The sequence below is a fragment of the Schistocerca piceifrons genome, chromosome 8, assembly GCF_021461385.2.
Source record: "Schistocerca piceifrons isolate TAMUIC-IGC-003096 chromosome 8, iqSchPice1.1, whole genome shotgun sequence".
Classification (NCBI taxonomy): domain Eukaryota; kingdom Metazoa; phylum Arthropoda; class Insecta; order Orthoptera; family Acrididae; genus Schistocerca; species Schistocerca piceifrons.
The window spans coordinates 6731347-6756900 of NC_060145.1; the positions used below are offsets into that span (position 1 = coordinate 6731347).

The 25554-nt window shown below is 40.2% G+C and overlaps 1 protein-coding gene across 1 annotated transcript in view; it reads left to right on the forward strand.

Annotated features, from left to right (window-relative positions):
• Positions 1-25554, forward strand: part of LOC124711426 (fructose-bisphosphate aldolase-like) — a 61247-nt gene that overhangs the window by 18757 nt on the left and 16936 nt on the right. The window contains exons 2-6 of the mRNA XM_047241494.1: positions 11138-11327; positions 15139-15334; positions 15457-15647; positions 19151-19379; positions 23807-23928. Coding sequence (XP_047097450.1) covers positions 11139-11327; positions 15139-15334; positions 15457-15647; positions 19151-19379; positions 23807-23928 — 927 coding nt within the window. The 5' untranslated portion in view covers position 11138. The remainder of the gene's footprint in view (positions 1-11137; positions 11328-15138; positions 15335-15456; positions 15648-19150; positions 19380-23806; positions 23929-25554) is intronic.

A 25554-nucleotide genomic window follows, 5' to 3' on the forward strand; every position in this document is an offset into this window, starting at 1 on the left:
CCGAGACAGACTGTAGCACCTGTTGTTTCTATTAAGTCTTGTAGTTTTATTTTTGTGATTGTAAGAAATTACCAGAGTTGGAACTTAAATAGTGGCAACTATTTATTCACAACCGATACAAAAGGGTTACATGTTTGCACCTGTTACTGTCCTTCAAAGTGGTCACCAGAGTTGTATAGAACCGTTGCCAGCGATGTGGAAGGCGTAGTATAACGTTACCAGAGCCTGTTCTGTTGATGGTGCGAATGGAGAGGTCTAAAGTTACGGTGATTATCGTGTACGACTGTGATGGCGTTATCCTAACGCATTACGTTCCTGCACAGCAGACCGTCAATGCACAGTATTACTGTTGGTTTTTGGAGCGTCACCTGCGACCAGCTTTGCGAAAGAAGCGGCGACACTTTCTGCGCAACCCATTTTGCATGACAATGCGCGGGCGCATACAGCGCAAACTGTGGCTGCTCTGTTCGGTCGATGGGACTGGGAAGTACTGTACCATCCACCATACTCCCGGACCAAAGTCCTTCTGACTTTGATTTGATTCCGAAGATGAAGGAACCACTTCGTGGCATTCGATTCAGAACTGTTCCAGGCAGTAGAGCGCTCCATTCGCACCATCAGCAGAACAGGCCCTGCTAACGGCGTACTACGCATCCCACATCGCTGGCAACGGGTTCTGTACAACGCTGGTGACTACTTTGAAGGACAGTAACAGGTGAAAACGCGTAACTCTTTTGTATCGGTTGTGAATAAATAGTTGCCCCTACTTAAGTTCCAACCCTCGTATGTTGTGCAAACCTGAACTTCAGAAATTTTGTTAAAAATGGTTTCTCATTGTTAGTTTTATTATAGATTTTCAAAAATCTAAACATTTGATTTTTATGCCTGGGGAGGGGAGAGGGGGGGGGGGGGGGTTGGTTAGAAGAGTTGCGGTCCGGCACCTAAAATTTTAGAAGTTAAGCACTACGTGAAGTGTTACTGTGCATATCGTTATGGGTGACAGTGTCAGAACTGCGGCAAGCATCCAACCACGGCCGCCTAATACAGGCGGCCGTGATCCAGCTCCTCCCCATCCCTCAGCGCTGCTCTCCCTTCGGGAGTCTTAATGCGGGGGCAAGAACCACATCTCCTGCCGTTCTCAGCAGCCACCGCGCGGGCTGCCACACTTTCATCGTGGACAAACAGTGCAGTGAGTTGAGGGAAGGCAAAACAAGAGGCATGCTGTACGAAACAAAAAATAACAGAAAAACCTTTTTTCCCGAACGCCGGTGAAAACGACAGAAAGATACAGCATTCCCCGATCTAAGACTGACAGGGCTGTTCTGAAGGTGTAGAGATGTAGGACCTGCCAAAGGCGCAAGTCACAAGGGGGCGCAAAATCTGACAGGGAAAAAACAAGAAAGGAAGAACGTTTTGTGAGTGGTACACGAGTTCCCCTATCACTCGCGTTTTTCTTCCTATGAGAAGAAGTATTTTCCTCGCTCAGCAAATGCAATCGCATGTTGTTGTCATTACGTCATTTCTACAGCGTCATTCCATCCGAGTAGCATTCTAAAGCCCAATTTACACTGGCCGCCACCTGTCGTTACGCCAAAACATTCGGCAATGTATTGCAAATGGTGGTAGCATTCACACAGGCCGTGAACGCACCGTCACGTCACGTCACGTCAACGTTCTCGGGAAAATCTTGTGACAGTGTAATCATCTGATAATATCGGAAACTCACCTATTATCGCCGTGCCCACGACTATTATAGAAGGGAGGCAACCGCAAAAACAGTCCACATTACTGACAACTGTTGTTCCTGACCAGCAAGCGATGTAAAATCATATCTTATCCTAGCAATGGTCTTAGTCACCCTAAATGACAGTAGGCCCTGATATTCCTGAAAAAGACGAGAGGAACTGATGCTGAAAGGACATTAAGGTGACCGGAACTTTAGGACCCTGAAATACATTAGTTCTAATTCCTAATACAGCATTCGTTTTCTACTTGTATTCCTGCAAACAAGTTGTTATCTTACGTAATGATATTCAAGAATTTCTTCAATCACTGTGTGATGGCGCATGCACGGTACCAGCTTGCCATCCAGAAGATGCAGTGTTGGCATCAATGTCTTTACAGTCTCAATATCCATAAACAGACTTAAGCTGGCCTTTGCCCCATCTGAGACTCACATTGATTCAGAAACATCAGCAAAACATCAAGGCACTACCTGTGTATGATTCCACGAACACACCGGATGCCCCCAGCCTTGCTAGTGCATCTGTTAAAACAATTACATAACATAGGTGCCTCTTAAAGCTTCGGACAAGTGCGTTTCAGATTATGTACTTATCTGAATTGAAATTTCTTGGAAGTTATGTTGAAGCCATGTACTAAACACTGCCAAACAAATTACATAACATGTTTCAATCCAATAATGCCTATATACTGTTGATGTTTTTAAAATCTTACACATCTGTGTGTTGCTAAAAGTGTGGGTGAGCACATGAGACGGGAAAGGGGGGGGGAGGGTGTAGTAACAAACTGTGAAACCCTCACCTCCCCATCCGCTCTCCGGAACTGAAAAATAGAAACACACGATTGTGTGAGCGCAGCAAGGATTGGTGCAAGGAAAAGAGCTGCCAAACATTACACTTAAACATCTACATCCATAATTTGGGATCCATTGTGAAGGGCATTGCAATGGGAACTACCACGTAACTGGATTAGGATTCCTTCCCATTCCACTCACATATGGAGCACAGAAAGAGTGACTGCTTAAATGCCTTTGTGCATGCTGTAACTAGTCTCTTATCATTGCAGTTGTATGGGAGCGTTTTGTAGGAGGCAATGTTGTATTCCTATATTCTTGAAACTGTGTAAGTAGGCTTCTAGGGGATAGCTGATGTCTGTCTTCAAAAGGCCACCAGTTTCGGATTGCAGCATTTCCGTAATATTCTTCTGTCAGTCAGACTTTTGTCCACTCATGGTTGTTCTTTATTAGAGTTCAGTATCCCAGGCTAACCGTATTTCAGATGGTCTCAGTACACTTAAGCAATTCTAGGATGGGTAACAAAAGTGTTTTACAAATTCCTTGTCCTGTAGGCTGATAGCATTTTCCTAGCATCTTAGCAATAAACTGAAGTCTGTCACCCACTCTATCTATGACTGAAAACATATCTTTTTTCACGTAGAATTTAATTTAATGAAACTCCAACAATTGTAAAAAGTCTATGGTTACCATTAACATCATCTGCTAGGTCATTAATATACAACATTAACAGGAAGGGTCACAGTACACTCCCCTAGGGCAGCCTAGAGTTGCTTGTACTTTTCATCCAAGATAACATCCTACATCCTGTCTAGCAAAACGTTTGCAGCTATCTTGATGTAGGAATGAATACTGTGTGCATATTTTTAGAGCTTGCAAAAGTATTCAATTTGGCCAATCAGCACAGCTCTTACAAAAACAGAGCACATGCAACGTCAGCAACACGTTTATTGAATCTTTGTCTATGTATCTGAGCAAAGTGGCAGTGTGGTAGTACACTGCACTCTTTTTTGGGTGGAAGGCAGTTGAAATTCCTGTCAGATCATCCTTATTTCCCTAAATCATTTGAGTTGAATGTTGACAAGGTTCCTTTGAAAGAGTATGGCCAATTTCCATATCCATCCATCCCTACTCTTTTCAAATGACTTAGACGAGATGTTAAACCCAATCTTCGTTCTTTACCTGTGTATCTGTCTAATAAATCATAAAAGATGTAGACTACCAATTATCAAAGCACTGTGAGAAAATTCATCACAAAGTGTATCGACTGAAACAACAACGCAGTGTGTACCAGTAGAGGGACCTTCTCCTGTTGTATCAGGGTGGAGAAAAATTGTACGAAATTTTATCGCTGGGTAGCTGATGCCAGTAGGAACTTAAATTATTAAAGTACGGAAACTTGGCGCCGCACGCTCCGATAGGCCGTGGGATTGCCCAGTTGCCGTTCGTCCGGTTGACGGGCAGCGCTATGGTTCTCGATTCCAATCAGAGCGTATGGCGCCAAGTTTCCATAGTTAAAAAAATTGTGCCTTGTCGATCTACACAACATGAATAATTTTGGTTCGTACTGGTATCAGCTATCCAGGGTCAAAATTTCGTGACACAATTTTTCTCCATCCTGTATAACATCTCTATTATAATGACATATCCAGATCTTGCATCTCTGCTATCTTATGGTGATGATGAGAAGAAACTAGCACATTTTTCAAAGCAAGGACCATCAGAAGTGACAAAAGTTTAGTAACCAGGGTCTTAAATTGAATACCATAAAATTTTAGTTGCTGGAGTTCAAAGCAGGCATCTCGTCCTGCAGACATATAAATGATACCTGTAGAATTTTGTATAAACACAGTGAAGGTTGTTAATTTCTCGGTTTGTCCTTGGATGAAAATCTTCAGTGGGAAAACAATGTAAATTTTATGTGTAGGAAATTCAGCAGCGCCTTATACTTGCTTTTCTAATGGTCCAAAATAGTATCTAATTAACCTTGCAAAAAGTAAGCACAAGGACGCCCATACCCGAGGGCAAAAGGGGGCACCGTGGTCCTGCCTTAGTGTAGTCAGGTGTTTTCCTTTCAAGAGAGATTCCGGTCGAAGCTGCTGGAGGTAGCAATCATGTGTCAATGAGGTGTGCTTGCGTGTGTGAGTGTGGTTTTTTTTCTGTGCTAAAGAAGCCTTTGGCCAAAAGTCTTTTTCTTTGTGGCTGTTTGAAACTCAACTGGTCATCTTTTCGGTGAGCAGCAATCTATCATTTTTCTATTATTGTTGATATTCCTATTTGGAATTCCAGTTGTTTGATTTTTCTTTCAAGAAAGTGATTTAGAAGTTGTCATTCCTGCGACGGTACCAAACGATTACTGCTCGTGTAATTGTTCTTCCAGACAGCATCCCATGAGAGAAACCCGTTGCAACTTTGCGTGATATTGCTCGTAAGTTAGGCACTTGGGCTATGCATGGCTCTGTTTAAAATGAATAGCTCAATGTAGTCACAGGGTCAAGCCGTGCACGTCTGCTTTCATGCCCCGCAGACAATTCACTGCATGCAATAACCTGTAAGTGTGATCCTGCGGTCAAATAGTCTATGCTTGTTTAGCATAGTCTAAGCTTGTTTAAACAGTAGTTTTACTGACAACATGACTCGTGTATGTGATGTGATTTATATGTATTTGATGATGTTGGTGCTGATTCCGCATTTAACATTTGACAATGCCACTATGGCTGCAGTGCATTAGGACTTTGTTTTTATGAGACAAATCTGATGATGGTCATTAAAGACTGAAACCGGTACTCTGTTAAACAGAAAAGATTGTGACCATAGACGTAAATTAAAGGAAACATATTAAATCTCAAAGAGCTGTTACTCGGGCATCTTTAAGAATGTCTGACATCCCAATGTCCTGGAGCATATCCTGCACGAAGGCAATGCAAGCACCAGCTGTCCAAATTCCCAGTACTGGGATTTACCTGCCTCCAGTGACACGCTTGTTGTATTTGCATCTGGCTGGACGGAAACGTTCAACTACACAGGCTGGCCGTGGTGCTCCCTGAGCCGTGGGGCTGCTAGTGTTCAGCGGTGCATCAAATTCACCTTACCTCCTAGCAATTCTAGGCAGCCAATTAGCTCAGCTAGATATGCTTGTCATTATATTACACAGGATTTTAAAAGGGTTAGAACTGGTACTTTTTTTTATGGATACTCAATAGTCTCCATTCATCTCCCAAAACATTATAAATAGTCCACACGCCCAGGTCTTGGCCCTTCCCACCAAGTATCATGTGAGTGCCCTCGAGTAAGTAGGGCACTTTCCCCATCTATAAATAATTCGATAGAACTGTGGGGCTGTGCTGCTTATATACACCTTAACAGAACACTGAGCTATTAGGCTGATACGTCGTCTGGGGTATACTGAGTCCTCTTGATATGTTCTTATCCATAGCAAATAACTAACTGTGTACTCCTTGCATATACGCAGGCTTATCACTTTTTAACACAAAAATGTTATGAAATACATAACTACAATACAAGAAACAAATACCTTTATCTTGAGATAAGAACAAAACTAAAAGTAACAGATCAGGGTCCTTATAAACTGATGAGCCAAAATATTACGACAACTTGCCTAACAGCTTGTTTGTCCATCTTTGGAATGAAATACATCTCTGATTCTGTATATCAGGGATCCAACAGTTTGTTGGTAGGTTTGTGGAGGTACATGGCATTAGGTGTCTATGCACAGGTCATGTAATTCGCATAAATAATAGGCCGTTGATTTGGCTATGCGATTATGGTGCCCAATAGTGACCCAGATGGGTTCTATAGGATTTACATCAGGCAAATTTGTCACCGATACATCAACATGAGCTCACTATAATGATCCTCAATCCATTGTAGTATGGTTCTGTTTCTGAGACACGGACAATTATGCTGCCAAAAGGTGACATTGCTGTCAGGAAAGACCAGGATACAGGTTGGCTGGCAGCTTTTCTAGGAGCTCTTTGCGGTGTGGGGGAGTAGCCATGTATGTGAAAAACGGTATCCCATTTGAGGTCAATTGATGTTTCAAAGTACTGCACTGAAAAGGTGTTTGAATGTTGTGCAGGTGTGGTTAAATTTAGTGGAGCTAAACTTCTTACTGTTGTTATTTATAGATCCACAGACTCCGATTTCACAACATTTTTGCTAAAGCTAGAGGAGGTTCTTGGTTCACTTTATAGGAAATACTAAAAGTTAGTTATATGTGGTGACTTCAATATTAATTGTATAAGTGATTGTGCAAGGAAAAGGATGCTGGTAGACCTCCTTAATTCGTATAATCTTATGCAAACCGTATTCTTTCCAACGAGAGTGCAAGGGAACAGTAGAACAACCATAGACAATATTTTTGTTCATTCGTCATTATTAGAAGGGCATTCTGTTAGCAAAAAGGTGAATGGCCTTTCAGATCATGATGCACAAATTTTAAGTCTAAAAGATTTTTGTGCTGCAACACATGTTAAATATAGTTACCAACTTTTTAGGAAAGCTGATCCAGTTGCTGAACAGACTTTTGTAAACCTTATCAAGGAACAAGAGTGGCAAGATGTTTATAGTGCTGATACAGTAGACGATAAATATAATGCTTTCCTCAAGACTTTTCTCGTGCTCTTTGAAAGTTGCTTTCCATTAGAACGTTCAAAACAGGGTACTAGCACAAACAGGCAGCCTGGGTGGCTGACTAAAGGGATAAGAATATCTTGTAGAACAAAGTGGCAATTATATCAAAACGTTAGAAACAGTCAAAATCTAAATGCAGCAGCCCATTACAAACAGTATTGTAAGGTGCTTAAAAAAGTTATTAGGAAGGCAAAAAGTATGTGGTATGCAGATAGAATAGCTAAGTCTCAGGGTAAAATTAAAACCATATGGTCAGTCGTAAAGGAAGTGGCTGGTCTGCAGAGACAGGTCGAGAATATAGGATCAGTGCGTAGTGGGGATGTCCGTGTTACTGATAAGTCGCATATATGTACAGTACTTAATAATCACTTTCTGAATATAGCAGGTGAACTAAATAGAAACATAGTCCCAACAGGGAATCATATAGCGCTCGTAGAAAAAAGTGTTCCGAGACTGTTACCTGAAATGCTCCTCCATGATACTGACAAGAGGGAGATTGAGTTAATAATTAAATCACTAAAGACCAAGAACTCTCATGGATATGACGGGGTATATAGCAGAATATTGAAGTATTGTTCCACGTATGTTAGGTCAGTACTTAGCCATATCTGTAACTTTTCCTTTAGGAGTGGTCGGTTTCCTGACCGATTAAAGTACTCGGTAGTGAAGCCACTTTATAAAAACGGAGACAGGGATAATGTTGACAATTATAGACCTATTTCTATGCCATCGGTGTTTGCTAAAGTTATCGAGAGGGTTGTATATACAAGGTTACTGCAGCCTTTAAATTCACATAATTTGCTGTCAAATGTACAGTTTGGTTTTAGAAATGGCTTGACAACTGAAAATGCTATAGTCTCTTTTCTCTGTGAGATTTTGGACGGATTAAATAAAAGGTTGCGAACGTTAGGTGTTTTCTTTGATTTAACAAAGGCTTTTGACTGTGTTGACCACAAAATATTACTGCAGAAATTGGAACATTATGGAGTAAGGGGAGTAGCTTACAATTGGTTCGCCTCCTACTTTAAGAACAGAAAGCAGAAGGTAATCCTCCGCAATATTGAGAGTGGTAATGATGTTCAGTCCCAATGGGGCACTGTTAAATGGGGCGTTCCCCAAGGGTCGGTGCTGGGGCCACTGCTGTTTCTTATTTATGTAAATGATATGCCTTCTAGTATTACAGGTGATTCAAAAATATTTCTGTTTGCTGATGACTCCACCTTGGTAGTGAAGGATCTTGTGTGTAATATTGAAAAATTATCAAATAATGTAGTTCATGATATAAGTTCGTGGCTTGTGGAAAATAATTTGATGCTAAATCACAGTAAGACTCAGTTTTTACAGTTTCTAACCCACAATTCAACAAGAACTGACATTTTAATCAGACAGAATGGGCATGTTATAAGCGAGACGGAACAGTTCAAGTTCCTAGGCGTACGGATAGATAATAAGCTGTTGTGGAAAGCCCATGTTCAGGATCTTGTTCAGAAACTAAATGCCGCTTTATTTACCATTAGAACAGTATCTGAAATAAGTGACATTTCAACACGAAAAGTAGTATACTTCGCATATTTTCATACGCTTATGTCATATGGTATTATTTTTTGGGGTAATTCTTCTGATTCAAAAAGGGTATTTTTGGCTCAAAAATGGGCTGTTTGAGCTATGTATGGTGTAAGTTCGAAAACTTCTTGTCGACCCCTATTCAATAGTCTGGGAATTTTGACATTGCCCTCACAGTATGTATTTTCTTTAATGTCGTTTGTTGTTAGCAATATTAGCTTATTCCCAAGAGTTAGCAGCTTTCACTCAGTTAATGCTAGGCAGAAATCAAATCTGCATGTGGAATGCACTTCCTTGACTCTTATGCAGAAAGGAGTGCAGTATTCTGCTGCATGCATTTTCAATAAGCTACCACAAGAACTCTAAAATCTTAGCAGTAGCCCAAACACTTTTAAGTCTAAACTGAAGAGTTTCCTCATGGCTCACTCCTTCTATTCTGTCGAGGAGCTCCTGGAAGAGCTAAAAAATTAAGCAAATTCCAGTGTTACATTCTTGATTTTCTTTATTTAAACTAACGACTTGTCGCCTGAATATGTTTATTATATTTTGTTTTATCTGTTTCTACAATCGTGTAATAATTTCATGTATTGACTCGTTCCATGACCATGGAGACTTCTCCTAAATGTGGTCCCACGGAACAATAAATAAATAAATAAATAAATAAATAAATAAATAAATAAATCAAGCATGAGCAGATGCGGTTGGTTTGCAGCTGTCAGCATGTTTTTGATTACTACCACAGGTCCCACGGAAGTGGAGGAGAATGTTTCCCATAGCACAATGCTGATTCCACGAGCCTGCTTCCGTGGCGTGCTGCACGTTTGGAGCTGCCATTCACCTCGGTGAAGGCATTTGTGGAGACTACAATTGACCTAGTATAGCAAAAATTGTTTGTCACCTGGAGAGCTGGCATATTTCCATTGATCAAGGGTCGAATACTGATGGTCCCGTGGCCACTGCAGTACTAACTCACGATGTCATACGAGTCAACATATGAACACGTAGGGGTAGTCTACTGTGGAGCTTATTACTCAACATACTACAGTAATTTCGATGACACTCAGAGAAGCTAATGTCCTCTGGATGTAAGAGGTAGGTGCCTGCAAAGAGGCTGGACCATCAGGAGGCATCCTGGCAGTGTGCAGCATTGCATGGATGATGAACTGATGATGCCAAGTACTCCACAAAGGCACTGACTACAGCAGCTGGTGGCAGCCCACTATACAGGCTGAAGCCAGCACTACGGAACAGAATGAGGCGTGCTGAGACGTGCAGAATCACACTGTGGACTCAATGTGGTATCTGCCCACACAAGCAGTGGCGGGCAGCGAGGTGCCTAAACACACAAGTGAGCTCCAGGATAGCAGGTTGGCAGCAACTGAGGTAAGCCCACAGTTGGCCCAGTAATATGAGGGCACCAAGTCCACAGCACTGTCTCGGTGCAAACAGCAGGTTCATATCTAGCAGTGGCAGTGTCTGGAGGTGGTGACATATTGATCCATGTACACTCTTATTAGACTGTTGTAGGCCTCCATTGGGACTAGTGGCTGCTAGACTGCTATACCTTTGACTAGAAATCACGGGTATTTAAACAGATTTGGTACATCTTCATTTTACTGAAGCATCAGTTTCTGTAATGCAAGCTATGACACAACCGAGGCTCAGACCTGAAGCAATTAGATCAACCATGCTGCAGTGGTTTTGCTGTTATGTTGCATCAATGCTGTTATGCCTTTGGCGCCTTTGCTTGGCTGGTGTAGCATGTGGTACCCATCTTGATGCCTTGGAGATATGCAGTAATTGTAATTTCAGCAGGTAGCCTCTGATGTAACTGCATCTGGTTCACTTCAGTCTAATCTACTTTCACAGCCTCTTGCATTAATTGTGGCAGCGTCACGATTTTATTTAGTCACGTCAAGAAACAGTTATTACACTACAGTTTGATAACTAAAGGCAAAAAGAAATGTAAGTAAAAAAGACTCCCCTTCATTTATTTCATTACTGTCCATTGTTGCCAACAATCTATGTGTGTATTGTCAGTCACACCTCCCCTTGTCTCTGACTTCTCTACTATATGTTTCTATCTCTTTTAATAGCTTTCATATCCTACTTCATTCATTGTTGGCATTTCCGTTAAGATTTCCCATTCACCCAGTCATATCTCATTTCCTGTGTGGCTGCCCCATCTAATTATTAGTTCCATTTCACCTGCATCTTTCCTCAATTTTATCAGAAGAAGGAACCTCTCATTTTGCAAGCCACCTTTTCTGTGAGCTTTTATTCGTGTGGACATTTGCAGTTGATCGACAGATAGATTTTATTGTTATATTCCAGCTTAAGAATCTGCTTTACTAATCTGACTGAAAATGTGTGATTCCATTTCAGAATGCCTACTAACTTCAACTATCCACCACCTGAACTGCGGAAGGAGCTGCAGCAGATTGCTGATGCTCTTGTGGCACCTGGAAAGGGCATCCTCGCTGCTGATGAGGGACCCCCAACCCTTGCAGCACGCTTTGCTAATGCCACCACTGGCTTTGAGAACACAGAGGACAATAGACGGCGTTACAGGCAGGTCAGTCTTGTGAATAGTAGAATTAATTTCATTTATGTCAAAAGAACGCTAATTCTGTAAATAGAGGTCAAAATGAATGTGATAAAACTAACAGCAAAGCAACTAAATAAAAAATCTTTGGTTCCATCACTTATATTAGCAGCTCCTTAACTTTGTTAATGTATATTCTGATCTATTATGTATTACTTCATGATAGGATCAATGGAACACAGCAAATCAGTTATTCCATTGAAAATTGTCAGACTACAGTAGTTATTTATAAATTCTACAGAAATGCAGATTTATTTACAATAAATGTTTTCACTGGTCAGGTGGACAACAGTATTTTTCAGTTCTTGAAACTAATCACCCAAATAATTTGTAGATAGGACTAATGAGACACATTTTTTAAAATTTCTATTGAATGTTTTAAATCTATCAGCAGCTTGTTATAGATACTTCAAGAGAATGCTGGATACTGCTCTGAATCATAGATGGCAAGGTCATTTTTATGTAGAAATTGTTTAATCATTTTTGGTTTTGCTTTTGTCACTCTCTTATGCCTGACTCCATAGCTTAATATACACTGAAGAGCCAAATAAACTGGTACACCTGCCTAATATTGTGTAGGGCCCCCACGAGTACGCAGAAGTGCCACAACATGACGTGGCACAGGCTCGACTAATATCTGAAGTTGTGCTGGATGGAATTGACACCATGAATCCTTCAAGGCTGTCCATAAATCTGTAAGTGTATGAGAGGGTGGAGTGCATGAGTAGACAGCAAACTATTAGGATTAAATAGTGATAAAATTCTACACTGAAAGAAACTGGTATAGGCATGCGTATTCAGATATAGAGATATGTAAACAGGCAGAATACGATGCCACAGTCAGCAACGCTTATATAACACAAGTGTTTGGCGCAGTCGTTAGGTTGGTTACTGCTGCTACAATGGTAGGTTATCAAGATTTAAGTGAGTCTGAATGTAGTGTTATAGTTGGCACATTAGTGATGGGACACAGCATCTCTGAGATAGTGGTGAAGTGGGGATTTTCCCATATGACCATTTTACGAGTGTACCATGAATATCAGAAATCTGGTAAAACATCAAATCTCTGATATCGCTGTGGCTGGAAACAGATCCTGCAAGACTGAGGCCAACAACCACCGAATAGAATTGTTCAGCATGACAGAAATGCAATCCTTCCACATATTGCTGCAGATTTCAATGCTGGCCCATCAACAAGTGTCAGCATCAGTATGGGCTTTTGGAGCTGAAGGTCCACTCGTGTACCCTTGATGACTGCACAACACAAGGCTTTATGTCTCTTCTGGGCCTGACAACACCGACATTGGGCTTTTAATGTCTGGAAACATGTTGCATGGTGAGACAAGTCTTGCTTCAAATTGTATTGAGCAGGTGGAAGTGTGCAAGTATGAAGACATCTTTATGAATCCATGGACCATGCGTATCAGCTGGGTAAGGTTTAAGCTGGTGGAGGCTCTGTAATGATGTGGGGCATGTGCAGCTCGAGTGATATGGGACCCCTGATATGTCTAGATACGATTCTGACAGGTGACAAGCATGTAAGCATCCTGTCTGATCTGACTTTGGCAATTCCAGCAGGACAGTGCGACACCCCACACATCCAGAATTGCTACAGAGTGGCTCCAGGTACACTCTTCTGAGTTTAAACACTTGCACTGGCCACCAAACTCCCCAGACATGAACAGTATTGATCATGTCTGGAATGACTTGCAACATATTGTTCAGAAGATATCTCCACCCCCTCGTACTCTTACGGATTTATGAATGGCCCTGTAGGATTCGTGGTGTCAGTTCCCTCCAGCACTACTTCAGACATTAGTCAAGTCTGTGTCGTGTCTTCTTGCGGCACTTCTGCATGCTCGCGGAGGCCCTACACGAGAAGCAGTCTGGGTGGTGGGGGCGAGGAGGAGGCTGGGGTGGGGAGAAGGGGACAGCATGGTGGGATGGGGATAGTATAAAGATTTGCTTGTGGGAGCATGCAGGGACATATTAGGAACAGGGCAGGGCAGTTAGATGCAGTTGGAAGGTTACACGGGGTGAGAGGGCAGGAGAGTGGAAGCGGAGAGAAGTAGAGGATGTGGGGGGAGAGAAGATTAGTGGGTGCATTGTTGAAATAGAAGGCTGTTTGTGCTGGAATGGGGGCAGGAAAGAGGACAGGTGTGTGAAGGACAGGGACTAACAAAGATTGAGGCCAGGACGTTATGGGAATGTAGGATATATACTAAGGCAGAGTTCCTATCTGTGCAGTTCAGAAGGGCTGGTGTTGATAGGAAGGATTCAGATGGTGCAGGTTGTGAAGTAGTCATTGAAGTGAAGAATGGTGTGTTGGGCAGCATCTCAGAAACTGGATGGTCCAGCTGTCTCTTGGCCACAGTTTGTCAGTAGCTACTCATACTGACAGACAGCTTGTTGGTTGTCACATAGAATGCAGCTCAATTGTTACTGCTTAGTTTATGGTACAACTAAGCTATAAACTATTGTCTTTATTGGTTGTTAGTTTTACCAGTACAATGATTCTTCCACACTGTCATTGTGGAGGGGATACGGGTGGCATGTACCCTGCTGTAAGTCCTGGGAGCCCTTGCCATCTCCTTCTCATACTGACATGTCACCTCTTGAATCATGGTTACCTCTACTATGTTCTGGTAACTGAGAGACTAATAATGTCATAGTTAAGTCCCATTAATCTACATCCATTCATTCATGTCTATTGACTGTGACACTGCACAGACCATCTGCATGATTTTGTGTGCAACATTTTTTATGAAGATGTTACTTTGCCATTGCTCTTATGTTAATTAATTCCATTAAACAATCCTTAGAATTCATTGCTAGCAGGTAATTTCCTCAGTCAAAAGATAGTTTGTGGTTAGAAAATACTGCTATTCTGTTCTCATCAAGAATATAGGCAATATATTAAATAATTGTCTCATAATTTTTATCTATCATTCTTTTGTCTAGTACCATGGTTTTCTCCTGACAAAGAAGACATTTTTGCTCCTGTGCTATTCATCTAGGGCACGAATAATACACCAAGATCCTTCCTATTGTGATTCTTTTCATGAGTACTGTCTGGCCTTCTGCACTAATACCTGGCCATTTTAAACTGTTCTCTACATGAGGAATTTAGACACGGCTTTGCCATCCAGTAGTAATGATCTGTCCCTTAGCACTCTCACAGTCTGATAGCTATACCTGCTGGTGCATTCTTTCAGTAGTTCCTAATGTAACATGGACTTGCTCACATTGCTGCTGAATTACCAACACTAGCTGATAGATTAGGACTTATAAATACTTACTGTTTTCTGTGATTAGTTTCTGGAATGAAACTTAAGCCATTTGGTGGGTCCTTGGTTTCATCCCACATTTTATGTCTCCTCAAAGCTTCATTCTTCATTCACTTTTTCTTTTATAGTTCTTATCACTGTACCATTCCTCATGAGATGACTATAAGATCAGTTTTGAGTTGTAGTTGTGGGAGCTCTTTCTCCAAACCATGTTTATGTTCTAAGTGTTTTACACAACTATTCTGTGTACAATAAAGTACACAAGGAAAACATGTTAAATACTTAATTACAGAAATAGAGTCATGGCTGAAACATAGGCACACAGAAAGGTAATTGCTTTAATGCATAGAGAGTGATCCATCATAAATTTTCTGTCTCACTATTTGATCTTTGTGGGAACTCTTTGATAATGAAGATATTTTGTAACTTAACTTAATGAATGAGCAATGCCAGATTCCTTTGTCTGTAACATGCTGTTCTTTTTGTGTCTCCAGCTGCTGTTCACAACAGATCTTTCGATAGGTGATTACGTTGCAGGAGTTATTCTGACTCATGAAACACTGTACCAGAAGGCTGATGATGGAACTCCTTTTGTTGAGCTGCTCAGAAAACGTAACATAATTCCAGGCATCAATCTTGATAAAGGACATGTTCAGCTGTTTGGTACAGAAAATGAGTGCACTACACAGGGTAAGATTAATACTAAATATGTGATAACTCTTTACAGTCCTTTTTCTACAATGTCAGTGGGGTATTTTGTTAATATGCTTTTGAACAAGTCATGTGTTGATGTATATTGTTACTTACCTCAGGACTGGATGATCTGGCAAAGAGGTGTGAACAATATAAAAAGGATGGTTGCCATTTTGCCAAGTGGCGCTGTGCTCTAAGAATTGGCCGTGGTACACCTTCTTCACTAGCTGTCAAAGAAAATGCAAATGTACTGGCCCGCTATGCCTCCATCTGCCAAGCTAATGGCATTGTACCAATTGTGGAACCTGAGGTAAGTCCTCGTGTTACTCTTAAGGACAGTATATGAAATGAAAGGAGAACAAATGACATTGGGTTTGGAGCATTTTAATCTATTTTAATTTTCCCTCCTTGAACAAAATAATTTTCTATGAGCAGTTATATAATGCATTACCAAACATGCAATATTTTTAAATCAGTGAAATACTGCTGACTTTAAGATATTGGACTTGTATCTGGAAGGAGTGAGATTTGAAGTCCTGTTTAGTCATTTCAAATAGTTTTCCTGTGACTTCTCTACAACACTGCTGGCTAATGCTTTACTACGTGACTGTAGCCATTTTCATATCTTTGCTGAGTGCACTATTGCTCAGTCATTAAGACTTATTCTTTTAATGGTACTTAGTAGATGTATGAAAATTCCATACTTCATTAAAGAAGAAGAAGGAAAAAATTCACCAAACACACACTTGACATTTCTGAAAGAAACTTATGAAACATTTTTGCTGATGTCATATGCCAGTGCAGTAAAGGAGTGTAATATTCGTGAAGAAGGTCATTTTCTGCCACTATTTCCCAAGAAACAAAATTTAAGTAATTAAGTATTATTTTCATCTTAGTGACAAAAGGATATAAACAAAAGATGTGTACAAATCAGTTTTACACATGTTACAGCAAGGAGTTTCTGGCATTTTACATTTACAAAATCAGATGTATTATACACAGCACTAAAGTGCATGGCAGAAGGTATGTCCCATTGTACCAGTTATTACAGTTTCTCCCCATTCCATTCACATATTTTGCATGGGTAGAATGATTGTCTGAATGCCCCTGTGTATGCTGTAATTATTCTAATCTTATCATGATCCCTACAAGAGTGGTATGTAAGGTGGTGTAGTATATTCTTAGAGTTATCAATTAAAAGCCAGTTCTTGAAATTGTACTAGCAGATTTTCTCAGGATAGTTTATGTCTATCTTCAAGAGTTTGCCAGTTCAGTTTCTTCAGTATCTCTGTGACACTCTTCCACAGACCAAACAAACCTGAGATCATTTCTGCTGCACTTCTGTGTACACGTTCCATGTTCCCTGTTAGTCATAATTGGTTTGGTTCCCACACATTTGAGCAATATTTTATAACTGGTTCCACAAGTGATATGTAAACAATCTCCTTTGTAGACTGACTGCACTTTCCCAGTATTCTACCAATAAACCAACTTTTGTTTTTTGAAGTGCACAGTTTTACATTTTTGAACATTTAAATCATGTTACCAATCCTTGCAGCACGTTGAAATCAACATCTACATCTATGTCTACATGGTTAGTCTGCAATTCACACTTAAGTGCCTGGCTGAGGATTCATCAGATCATTTTCATACTACTCCTCTACCATTCCATTCTCGAATGGCGAGTGGGAAAGAGAAACACCTAAATCTTTCCATTTGAGCTCTGATTTCTCTTATTTTATTATGATGATCATTTCTCCCTATGTAAGTGGGTGTCAACAAAATATTTTCGCATTCGGTAGAGAAAGTTGGTGATTGAAATTTCGTAACTAGATCTCGCCGCAAAGAAAACTGCCCTTGTTTCAGTGACTGCCACCCAAACTAGTGTATCATATCAGTGACACTCTCACCCCTATTGCACAATAACACGAAATGAGCTGCCCTTCTTTGCACTTTTTTGATGTCCTCTGTCAATCCTACCCGGTAAGGATCCCACACCATGCAGCAATATTCCAGCAGAGGACAGACAAGATTGATGAAGGCTGTGTCTTTAGTGGGTTTGTCGCATCTTCTAAGTGTTCTGCCAACAAAGCAGTCTTTGTTTCACTTTCCCCACTATATTATCTATGTGGTCTTTCCAATTTAAGTTGCTCATAATTGTAATTCCTAGGTATTTAGTTGAATTGGCAGCCCTTGGATTTGTGCGATTTATAGTAAACCCAACATTTATAGGATTTCTTTTAGTACCCATGTGGGTCTATCAAGATCTGACCGCATACTTATGCAGCTTCTTTCAGACAGTACTTCATTACAGATAACTACATCACCTCCAAAAAGTCTGAGGTTACTATTAATATTGTATTCAAGCTCATTAATATACAACATGAACAGCACGGATCCCAACACACTTCCCTGGGGCCCACCCATTGTTACTTCTACATCAGAAGATGACTCTCCATCCCAAATAACACGCTGCATATTCCCTAGCAAAAAGTCTTTAATCCAGTCACAAATTTCACTTAAAATGCCATATGATTGTGCTTTTACAATAAGTGTAAGTTTAGCACTGAGTCAAATGCTTTTTGGACATAAAGAAATACTGCATTTACCTGACTGCCTTGACTGAAAGCTTTCAGTATCTCATGAAAAAGAGAGCGAGTTTGGTTTCACATGATTGATGTTTTCGGAATCCATGTTGTTTGGCATGCTGGTTCTGTTTGAGATACCTCATTATGTTTGAGGTTAGAATATGTTCTAAGATTATACAACAAATCTATGTCAAGGATACTGGATGTAGTTTTGTGGATCACTTCTACAAAACTACTCTTCTTGTCAATGAATGTGACCTGTGATTTTTCCAATAACTGGGTCAAATTTTTTATTTGCAGAATCTATGATAAATTATAGTTAGAAGAGGGGCTAACTCAGGTGCAAATTCCGTGTACAGTCTGATAAGGATTCCAATGATCCCTGGAGGTTTGTTCAGTTTTAAGGATTTCATGTGTTTGCCAATGCCATTGACAGTAATACTTATTTCATTCATCTTTTCAGAGGTATGGGGGTTTAACTGGACAGTTCTCCTGGGTTTTCCTCTGCAAAGGAACATTTGAAAACTGAGTTACGCATTTCAGCTTTTGCTTTGCTACCCTCAGTTTCAGTTCCTGTCTCATTCGCTAGTGACTGGACACTGCCTTTAGTGCCACTGAGAGCTTTTATATACAACAAGAGTTTCTTTGGGTTTTCTGAAATATCACTTGGCAATATTCTGCCACAGAAGTCATTGATAGCAGAGTTCATAGTCAAGTAGAACTTTTTGGATGACAACTTTCCTCCCTTTGTCAGTTTAATTTCAATCACTTCAATTAAAATGTGGATCATAGGTAGAAGATTTCATGCCTATGTATATATGTTAAAATATTTAAATATCTTCTGGGATTAAATTCCACTGTCTGAATTGTGTTGGACTATGGTAAGAAAATGTTTAAATTTTTTTTTCATCGTGTGTAGACACAAAATATTCTACCTGAATAATTATGCTCCCTCAGGACTCAAAAAAGAAAAAAAGGATCAGAATTATTTCCAAGTGTTGCAGTGCTTTAAGTTATTTTATTAAGAATTATGATTGCTGTATAAAAGAAACATTAATTAGCTGCTATGTCATGTGACTTAACAATTAGTAAAGTGTAATATCATCTTGTTAAAGATAATTTAACTTTAACATGCAGTAAGATGATTTTCAGAAAGCCATGATTTAACATATGAATACAATCTATGCTTGTCCTTTTTATTCCATAACTATCTTTAACCCTTTAGGTGGAGCCATATGGTGATCATGACTTGGAAACATGTCAGAAGGCAACTGAAACTGTTCTGGCAGCCGTGTACAAGGCACTCAATGACCATCATGTGTTTCTGGAGGGCACTGTTCTGAAAGCTAACATGGTAACACCAGGCGAATCATCTTCAAAGAAGTCTTCACCAGAGGAGATTGCACGGGCCACTGTGACAGCCCTGAATCGTACAGTGCCTGCTGCTGTAGCGGGTCTGTTCTTGTGATGTCTGTCATTTGGCTTTAGCAACTAGTTCTTAAATTGCAGACATTACAAGTATTTGTATTATTAATCAACCAAGATATTTTATATGGAAAACAGTGGTGAATAAGGAAATAAATTAAAACCAGTTTAATGCATGGGAAGTATTTGGAAATAAAAAGTGGTGCCCAGCAGCTTATGTCTCAAATTAGATTGACATTTGCAGTACTGTGGTCTGATAACCCATTTGCTACCACTTTTACATCTAAATATTGCTGAAGATTGCTGAGTCTAAACACAAATTCTCAGTGGTTGTTGCACTACCAGGAACTGTATTGTGGAAAATAATTGAAAGCTGAACATTAACAACTCTAGTTGTTCTATATCATCACTATCATAATACACAAAGCTTCTAAAGCTGATTTGATCAACACTGCAGGGATTTTAACCTGTTGTAACATTCTCCTGACAATCTCAGTAGCCTATACGTTGCAAGGGGTACTGTTTCCTACATTTGTAAGTCCACTAAGTGAGATAGTTTTAAAAAGAATGAATGATACGAGTAATGGCACTTGGCTGTAACGTTTGTTTTTGTTCCTTCCCTTTCATTAATTCTGAAAACTTTGAATGCTACAATTCTTTCCATGCTACAACCAGTTAAGACTGATATTTCCAGATTACTTGATCTTGCCTTCTTTATCTTTCTTTTCTCCTGCTATTCTTTCCAGTGGTGTAGCAGTGTGATAGATTCATTTTCAACAACACAGGCATTGTCTATCACTGATGTTCCACAAGAAGTAACATGAAGTGATGGAAATAGAATAACCCAGACCTGATGGCCTCTGACAGTGTCCTTTCTTTTTGTATTCCTATCAGTGAAACATGATGTGTGGAAGGATGGATGAATGAATAGATGAATGGAGCTGGCAAATTAGAGTGTTTGAGGTGAAACTGCTACAATCACTGTCGCCATTGTATTATAAATTGCAAACACAAAACTGATGAAATAACCAAAATTAAGTACACAATATTGTTTGAAAATATTGAAATTGTGTCAGTAATTATTATTTTTATCTTGTGTCTTACAGTTTAGCTGTAGGTGTTATTTGCTTCAATTAATATTTATTTCCTTGTATGTGGTTGCACTGATACTTTTTTTTTTGGGTTAATTTCTGTCATTAAAAACCATACATACAACAACTTACTATTGTATGTAAGATAATTTTTTCAGGCATGTTAAACCATGCAAGTATATTAGGTATGAACAGTCATTCTTCACCTTCCATATCCCATTCTTCTTTTTCAGTTTCCATTCACATAATCATACCCAACTGGTGTTTCGTCTTAAGCCTTCCTCCCACCCCCCCCCCGCTCCCCCCCTCCCCCCCCCCGCACCCCCCCCCCCACCCCCGCCCCCTTTTCCAATCTCTTTATCTCACCTCATTCTAACATAACCAATCATTTTATATGATATCAAATGCACAAGCTGTTTACTCTTCCCATTTTGCAGTTAATATTCCTTCTTTAAGCCTCTCCTTTTTTTCTTGATTTATATATCTGATTTTTAAACACTTTTGTCTAGTCTTCTGAAGTCAACTGCCGTATTTGCTAAAATATATTTCTAAATTGTCTGTTGCTGCACTACACTGATGGTTTTCCATTTGTAATCTGTACATGATGTTTCCTCCTTAAAACCAGATAAAATAGCAAATTGATTGTCACAAAGGAATTGTGCTGGGAAACAGTAGCAATATGATGGATCGAGATGCTTGATATTCTGTCCAGACATCCTAATTTTGAGTTTATCGTAGTTTTCCTAAATCTTTTCAGTCAAATAGTGGGTCTTTGACAGTGTGCTAGTCACTAATAATAAAATTAGTTTCAAATAAAGTGTGACTTACACAACCGCAGTACAAGACTCAGAAATAACTCTCCTCTGAAGAGGAGGGAGGTGCAGAAGTATGAGGTCCCCAGTAGGCAGTGTAAGCTGGTCCCCCAAGAGAGTATGCTGTAAGCCAAATTGACAGATCAAAAGAGAAGAAATGCTCCCTGAGAAGCGTCCTTAGGAGTCACGGAGGCCACGAAATATTGTTCCAGCCAGTCAAGGCATCATCGAAGACCCAAAGCGGTGGTAGCTGTAGCATCCACATTTGAGACGGGGCACTGACTGGGTGAGTGAGCCACTGCAGCAGAAGCTCCGCGATGTGCTGCACGGTCTTGGTGTTGCACTGCATAGCTTGTAATAGGGGAAACAGCACCAAAACAATTGAAGGCCTCTGTGCTGTAGTGAGAAGGTAAGGAAAAAATGTTGGCCACAGCCCAATACAATACACCAAAACAGGCTACCCTGTGCGAGCACCAAGTCTGTCACTGGGGGATGCAACCCCATCTTTTCACCAGTTTCATGTTCATAATCAAGTGGAAATGACATACTGCTAGATAATGAGCCCAGGTAGTTCTTGTATGCCGACTTTATTAAGTCAATGTACAACATAAACAGTAGTCCTTAATTGATGCAGGCTTAGAGTTCATCACTGTACCCAGCAATGGTTGTAGGTGGCTGCAGTGAGTGGTAGAATGGAGTCCCATAGAGTGGAGAGCTCGGAGGTGATAACAGAGGTGATTTCCCACAAAGCAATGCGGAGGAGGTACTTGGTAATGGCCGAGAGGTCTGACATACAGCCCGTGATGTGCTCCTCGGTCTTCAGTCGAGAGGGAAGTCGGCATTAGTTGATGTCCCGAGAGGGGATAGTTTGATGTCGGAGGTGACATCCTGTGAAGTGGGCGTAAGCAGTTTGACATGCAGCTGGCAAAATCCTCCCTCCATATTGAGGGAGCAGGGATGATCAGCGCTTGGCCACAGAGTGATTCCCAGTGTCGACTGCCACAGAATGACCTGTGTAGCAGGCTGTGTATGAATACAGGGACCAGCACTTGGAGGTACATGACTGGCAGCAGCAATGCAGTGCCAGCGGCAGTACCTCCAGTGGTGAGGCCCACACCGCCAGCAACCACAGTGACTTGTGAAGACTGGAAGGAAAGCAATCTTACATGTTTATGTGTACAACAAATTTTTTACCTCTGATCTCCAGAGCCCACATAGCAAATGGGCACGGAAGGCAGCCACTTATGGTCTTGGCTGTATGAGTAGTAGTTGGACTGCAGGCATTAGTCATATGATACAGTCCTTTACAAATTTTGCCTCACACCATTTCCAATTATTATTTTAATGATCTGTAATACAAACTGTTCCTTGATGTTTTGGGCTCTCTCTCTCTCTCTCTCTCTCTCTCTCTCTCTCTCTCTCTCTCTTCTTCTGTGTGTGTGTGTGAGAGAGAGAGAGAGAGAGAGAGAGAGAGAGAGAGAGAGAGAGAGAGAGAGAGAGAGAGAGAGAAGTACACATTATAGGAATACAGAATTTCATTTTCTTTTTCATACCATGATCGTGTACATTCAAATATTTGCTGAAATTAGAAACATTAATTTTAACAAATTTACACATTTCTGATTTTTAAAGAGTCCAGAATAACTGATTTTGACAAGAAAGGTCTATAGTTGTCTGCTGGCGTGGTACTGTGCATTACCCTGATAGCTCTCTTCTAAGTAAGGGAACTGTCTGAGCTAATGGAGAGTCTCCCCAGAATATGATACACTGTTGCTCTATACTATGACACTGTGCACAGTATAACCACTTTTCAAGACACTGTCCATTCCATTCAACCGTTCTTCCAGTTCTTTGGCCATCTCTGACAGAATTATGATGTCATCACTAAACTTCAAAGTTTTTCTCTTCTCCATGAACTTTAATTCAATTTCCAAATTTTTCCTCAGTTTCCTTTGCTGCTTGCTCTATGTGACTAACACATGAGATAGTCAGTTGCTGATAGTTAATTACTAATGCAGGAAACAGAATGTTTCTGGCAGTGGTAATAATAGTAGTATTCATTTATCAGTGAATAAATTTTACAAAATGGTATTAGACACATAAAGCTGTACACAAACATGTAAGCATATTACAACAATATTTATACTGCATTTATATTCAGATATCATTTACATTTATTGTCCAAACACACAGAGATATATTTGTTGATTTGTGCATCATGAATCATCCATCACTACAGTCACACACATCACTCACTACAGTCTCTTCAACTCCTCCTTTAAATGCCTTGCCAATAAATACGTTTCTCTTAGTAAAAACATTTTCTCTAAAAACTAAATTTTTTTTTATGTTTTCTAGTGAGACTTATGATAAGTAATGCTTTCCTTTATTTTGAAATGTATTTATCTTTTTTGTACTTTCTTCTGTTGAGTTTGCTTTCGACAGCTGCCTTCCTTTGCTAATAAACTACTTAATGGATGTTTGAGAGAGAGCCTGCATGCTGTGACAAATGTTTCTCTGTAAATGAAGTTCTACATTGATGGTGTTTTGCAGGTATTGCATTCCTGTCTGGTGGACAGTCGGAGGAAGAGTCATCTGTGAACCTCAATGCAATCAATAAGTTCCCAGGGAAGAAGCCTTGGCCACTGACATTCAGCTATGGCAGAGCCCTGCAGGTAAGAATCAGCTTCTCTGCTCACTTCTTGATGGAGTAAGTCTGAAGTGATGTGTGTTTGTAAGTTCTTAGAAATTTTGAAACATAGAATACAATGTTGAAACTATGGCTGTGTTAGTTGAGAAACCTTAGAATATAACTGAAGAAGTGGTAATTATTGTTGTTAAGGTCTTCAATTGGAGGAATGAGTTGATTCTGCCCTATGTGCTCATGTATCCAGTGCAAGCCTTTTCATTTCTGCAGAACTACTGCAACCTACAATCAAATAAACCTCCTAATTGTAGCCAAGCCTTAAACTCCCTATATAATTTTTACTCCGCCCTATTATTCCTCTACAGCCAAATTGACTATTCCTTTATGTCTCAGGAGGTGTCCTATCAGCTGATCCCTTCTTTTAGTCAAGTTGTGACATAAATCTTTTCTCGTAATTTCGATTCAGTACCCTTTCATCAAAAATTTTAACATAGAAAGTATTCACATGTTTCTGAATGTTACTTGTCTGACAGTAAGACAGTATTTCAAATCTCATACAAGCTATATTCCCTCATAAGTACTCTGTAGTTATATTTAGTAGGTACCTGTTTTGAATTGGTATCATCAGTAATTTTGGTAACTGCCTACACAGCTGAATGGTTAGTGTCTCTGTCTTTGTCTTTGACATGGTAGCACCCACATTAAATTCCCATTACCTACTAAGATTTTTCAAAGGTATGGAGGTCTGGAACAGGATCTACTTAGCCTCATGAAGCCAGATGAGCAGCACCTTGAATAAAGAAGTGACAGCAGCATCAGCATTCATCTACTGGCACTAATGGCTGGAGGGATTCATGACAAGCTGACCACATGTCCCAGAATCATAGATTGCTCCATGTTCTGCCTTGTAGGCAGCAAGTCGGAATGTGCCTGAGGTCTAATCCTTGAGTGGTGGTTACATTTACCATATGTTTGGTAATTAATATAATGTCTTTTTAATATTTTTGAGTTTTATTTTTTAAGAAATTGTGCTTTGTTTTCTTCACATCCCCATGAAAATCAGATGAGTTACCCCACCTTGCCCCAGCCTCTACTCTGATCCTGGGTGTGCTCTCATAAATGGAACAGGGAATGGACTGGAATGGAAGACATAATTATGACTATAATGAAAATGAAATGGAGATTGGTTAGACTTATAGCCAGGTGAATGGATGATTGCTGGGTGTAGAAAATTCCATTCTGTATTCAAAGACATAATAAAAGACCAAGATAGCAACTTAATTGAAGGTTAGTAAATGATACACAAAATTCAAGCTTTCGCAACAAACTGTTGCCTCATCAGGAAAGAGGGAAGGAGAGGGGAAGACGAAAGGAAGTGGGTTTTAAGGGAGAGGGTAAGGAGTCATTCCAATCCCGGGAGCGGAAAGACTTACCTTAGGGGGAAAAAAGGACAGGTATACACTCGCACACACGCACATATCCATCCACACATACAGACACAAGCAGTGTGTCTGTATGTGTGGATGGATATGTGCGTGTGTGCAAGTGTATACCTGTCCTTTTTTCCCCCTAAGGTAAGTCTTTCCGCTCCCGGGATTGGAATGACTCCTTACCCTCTCCCTTAAAACCCACTTCCTTTCGTCTTCCCCTCTCC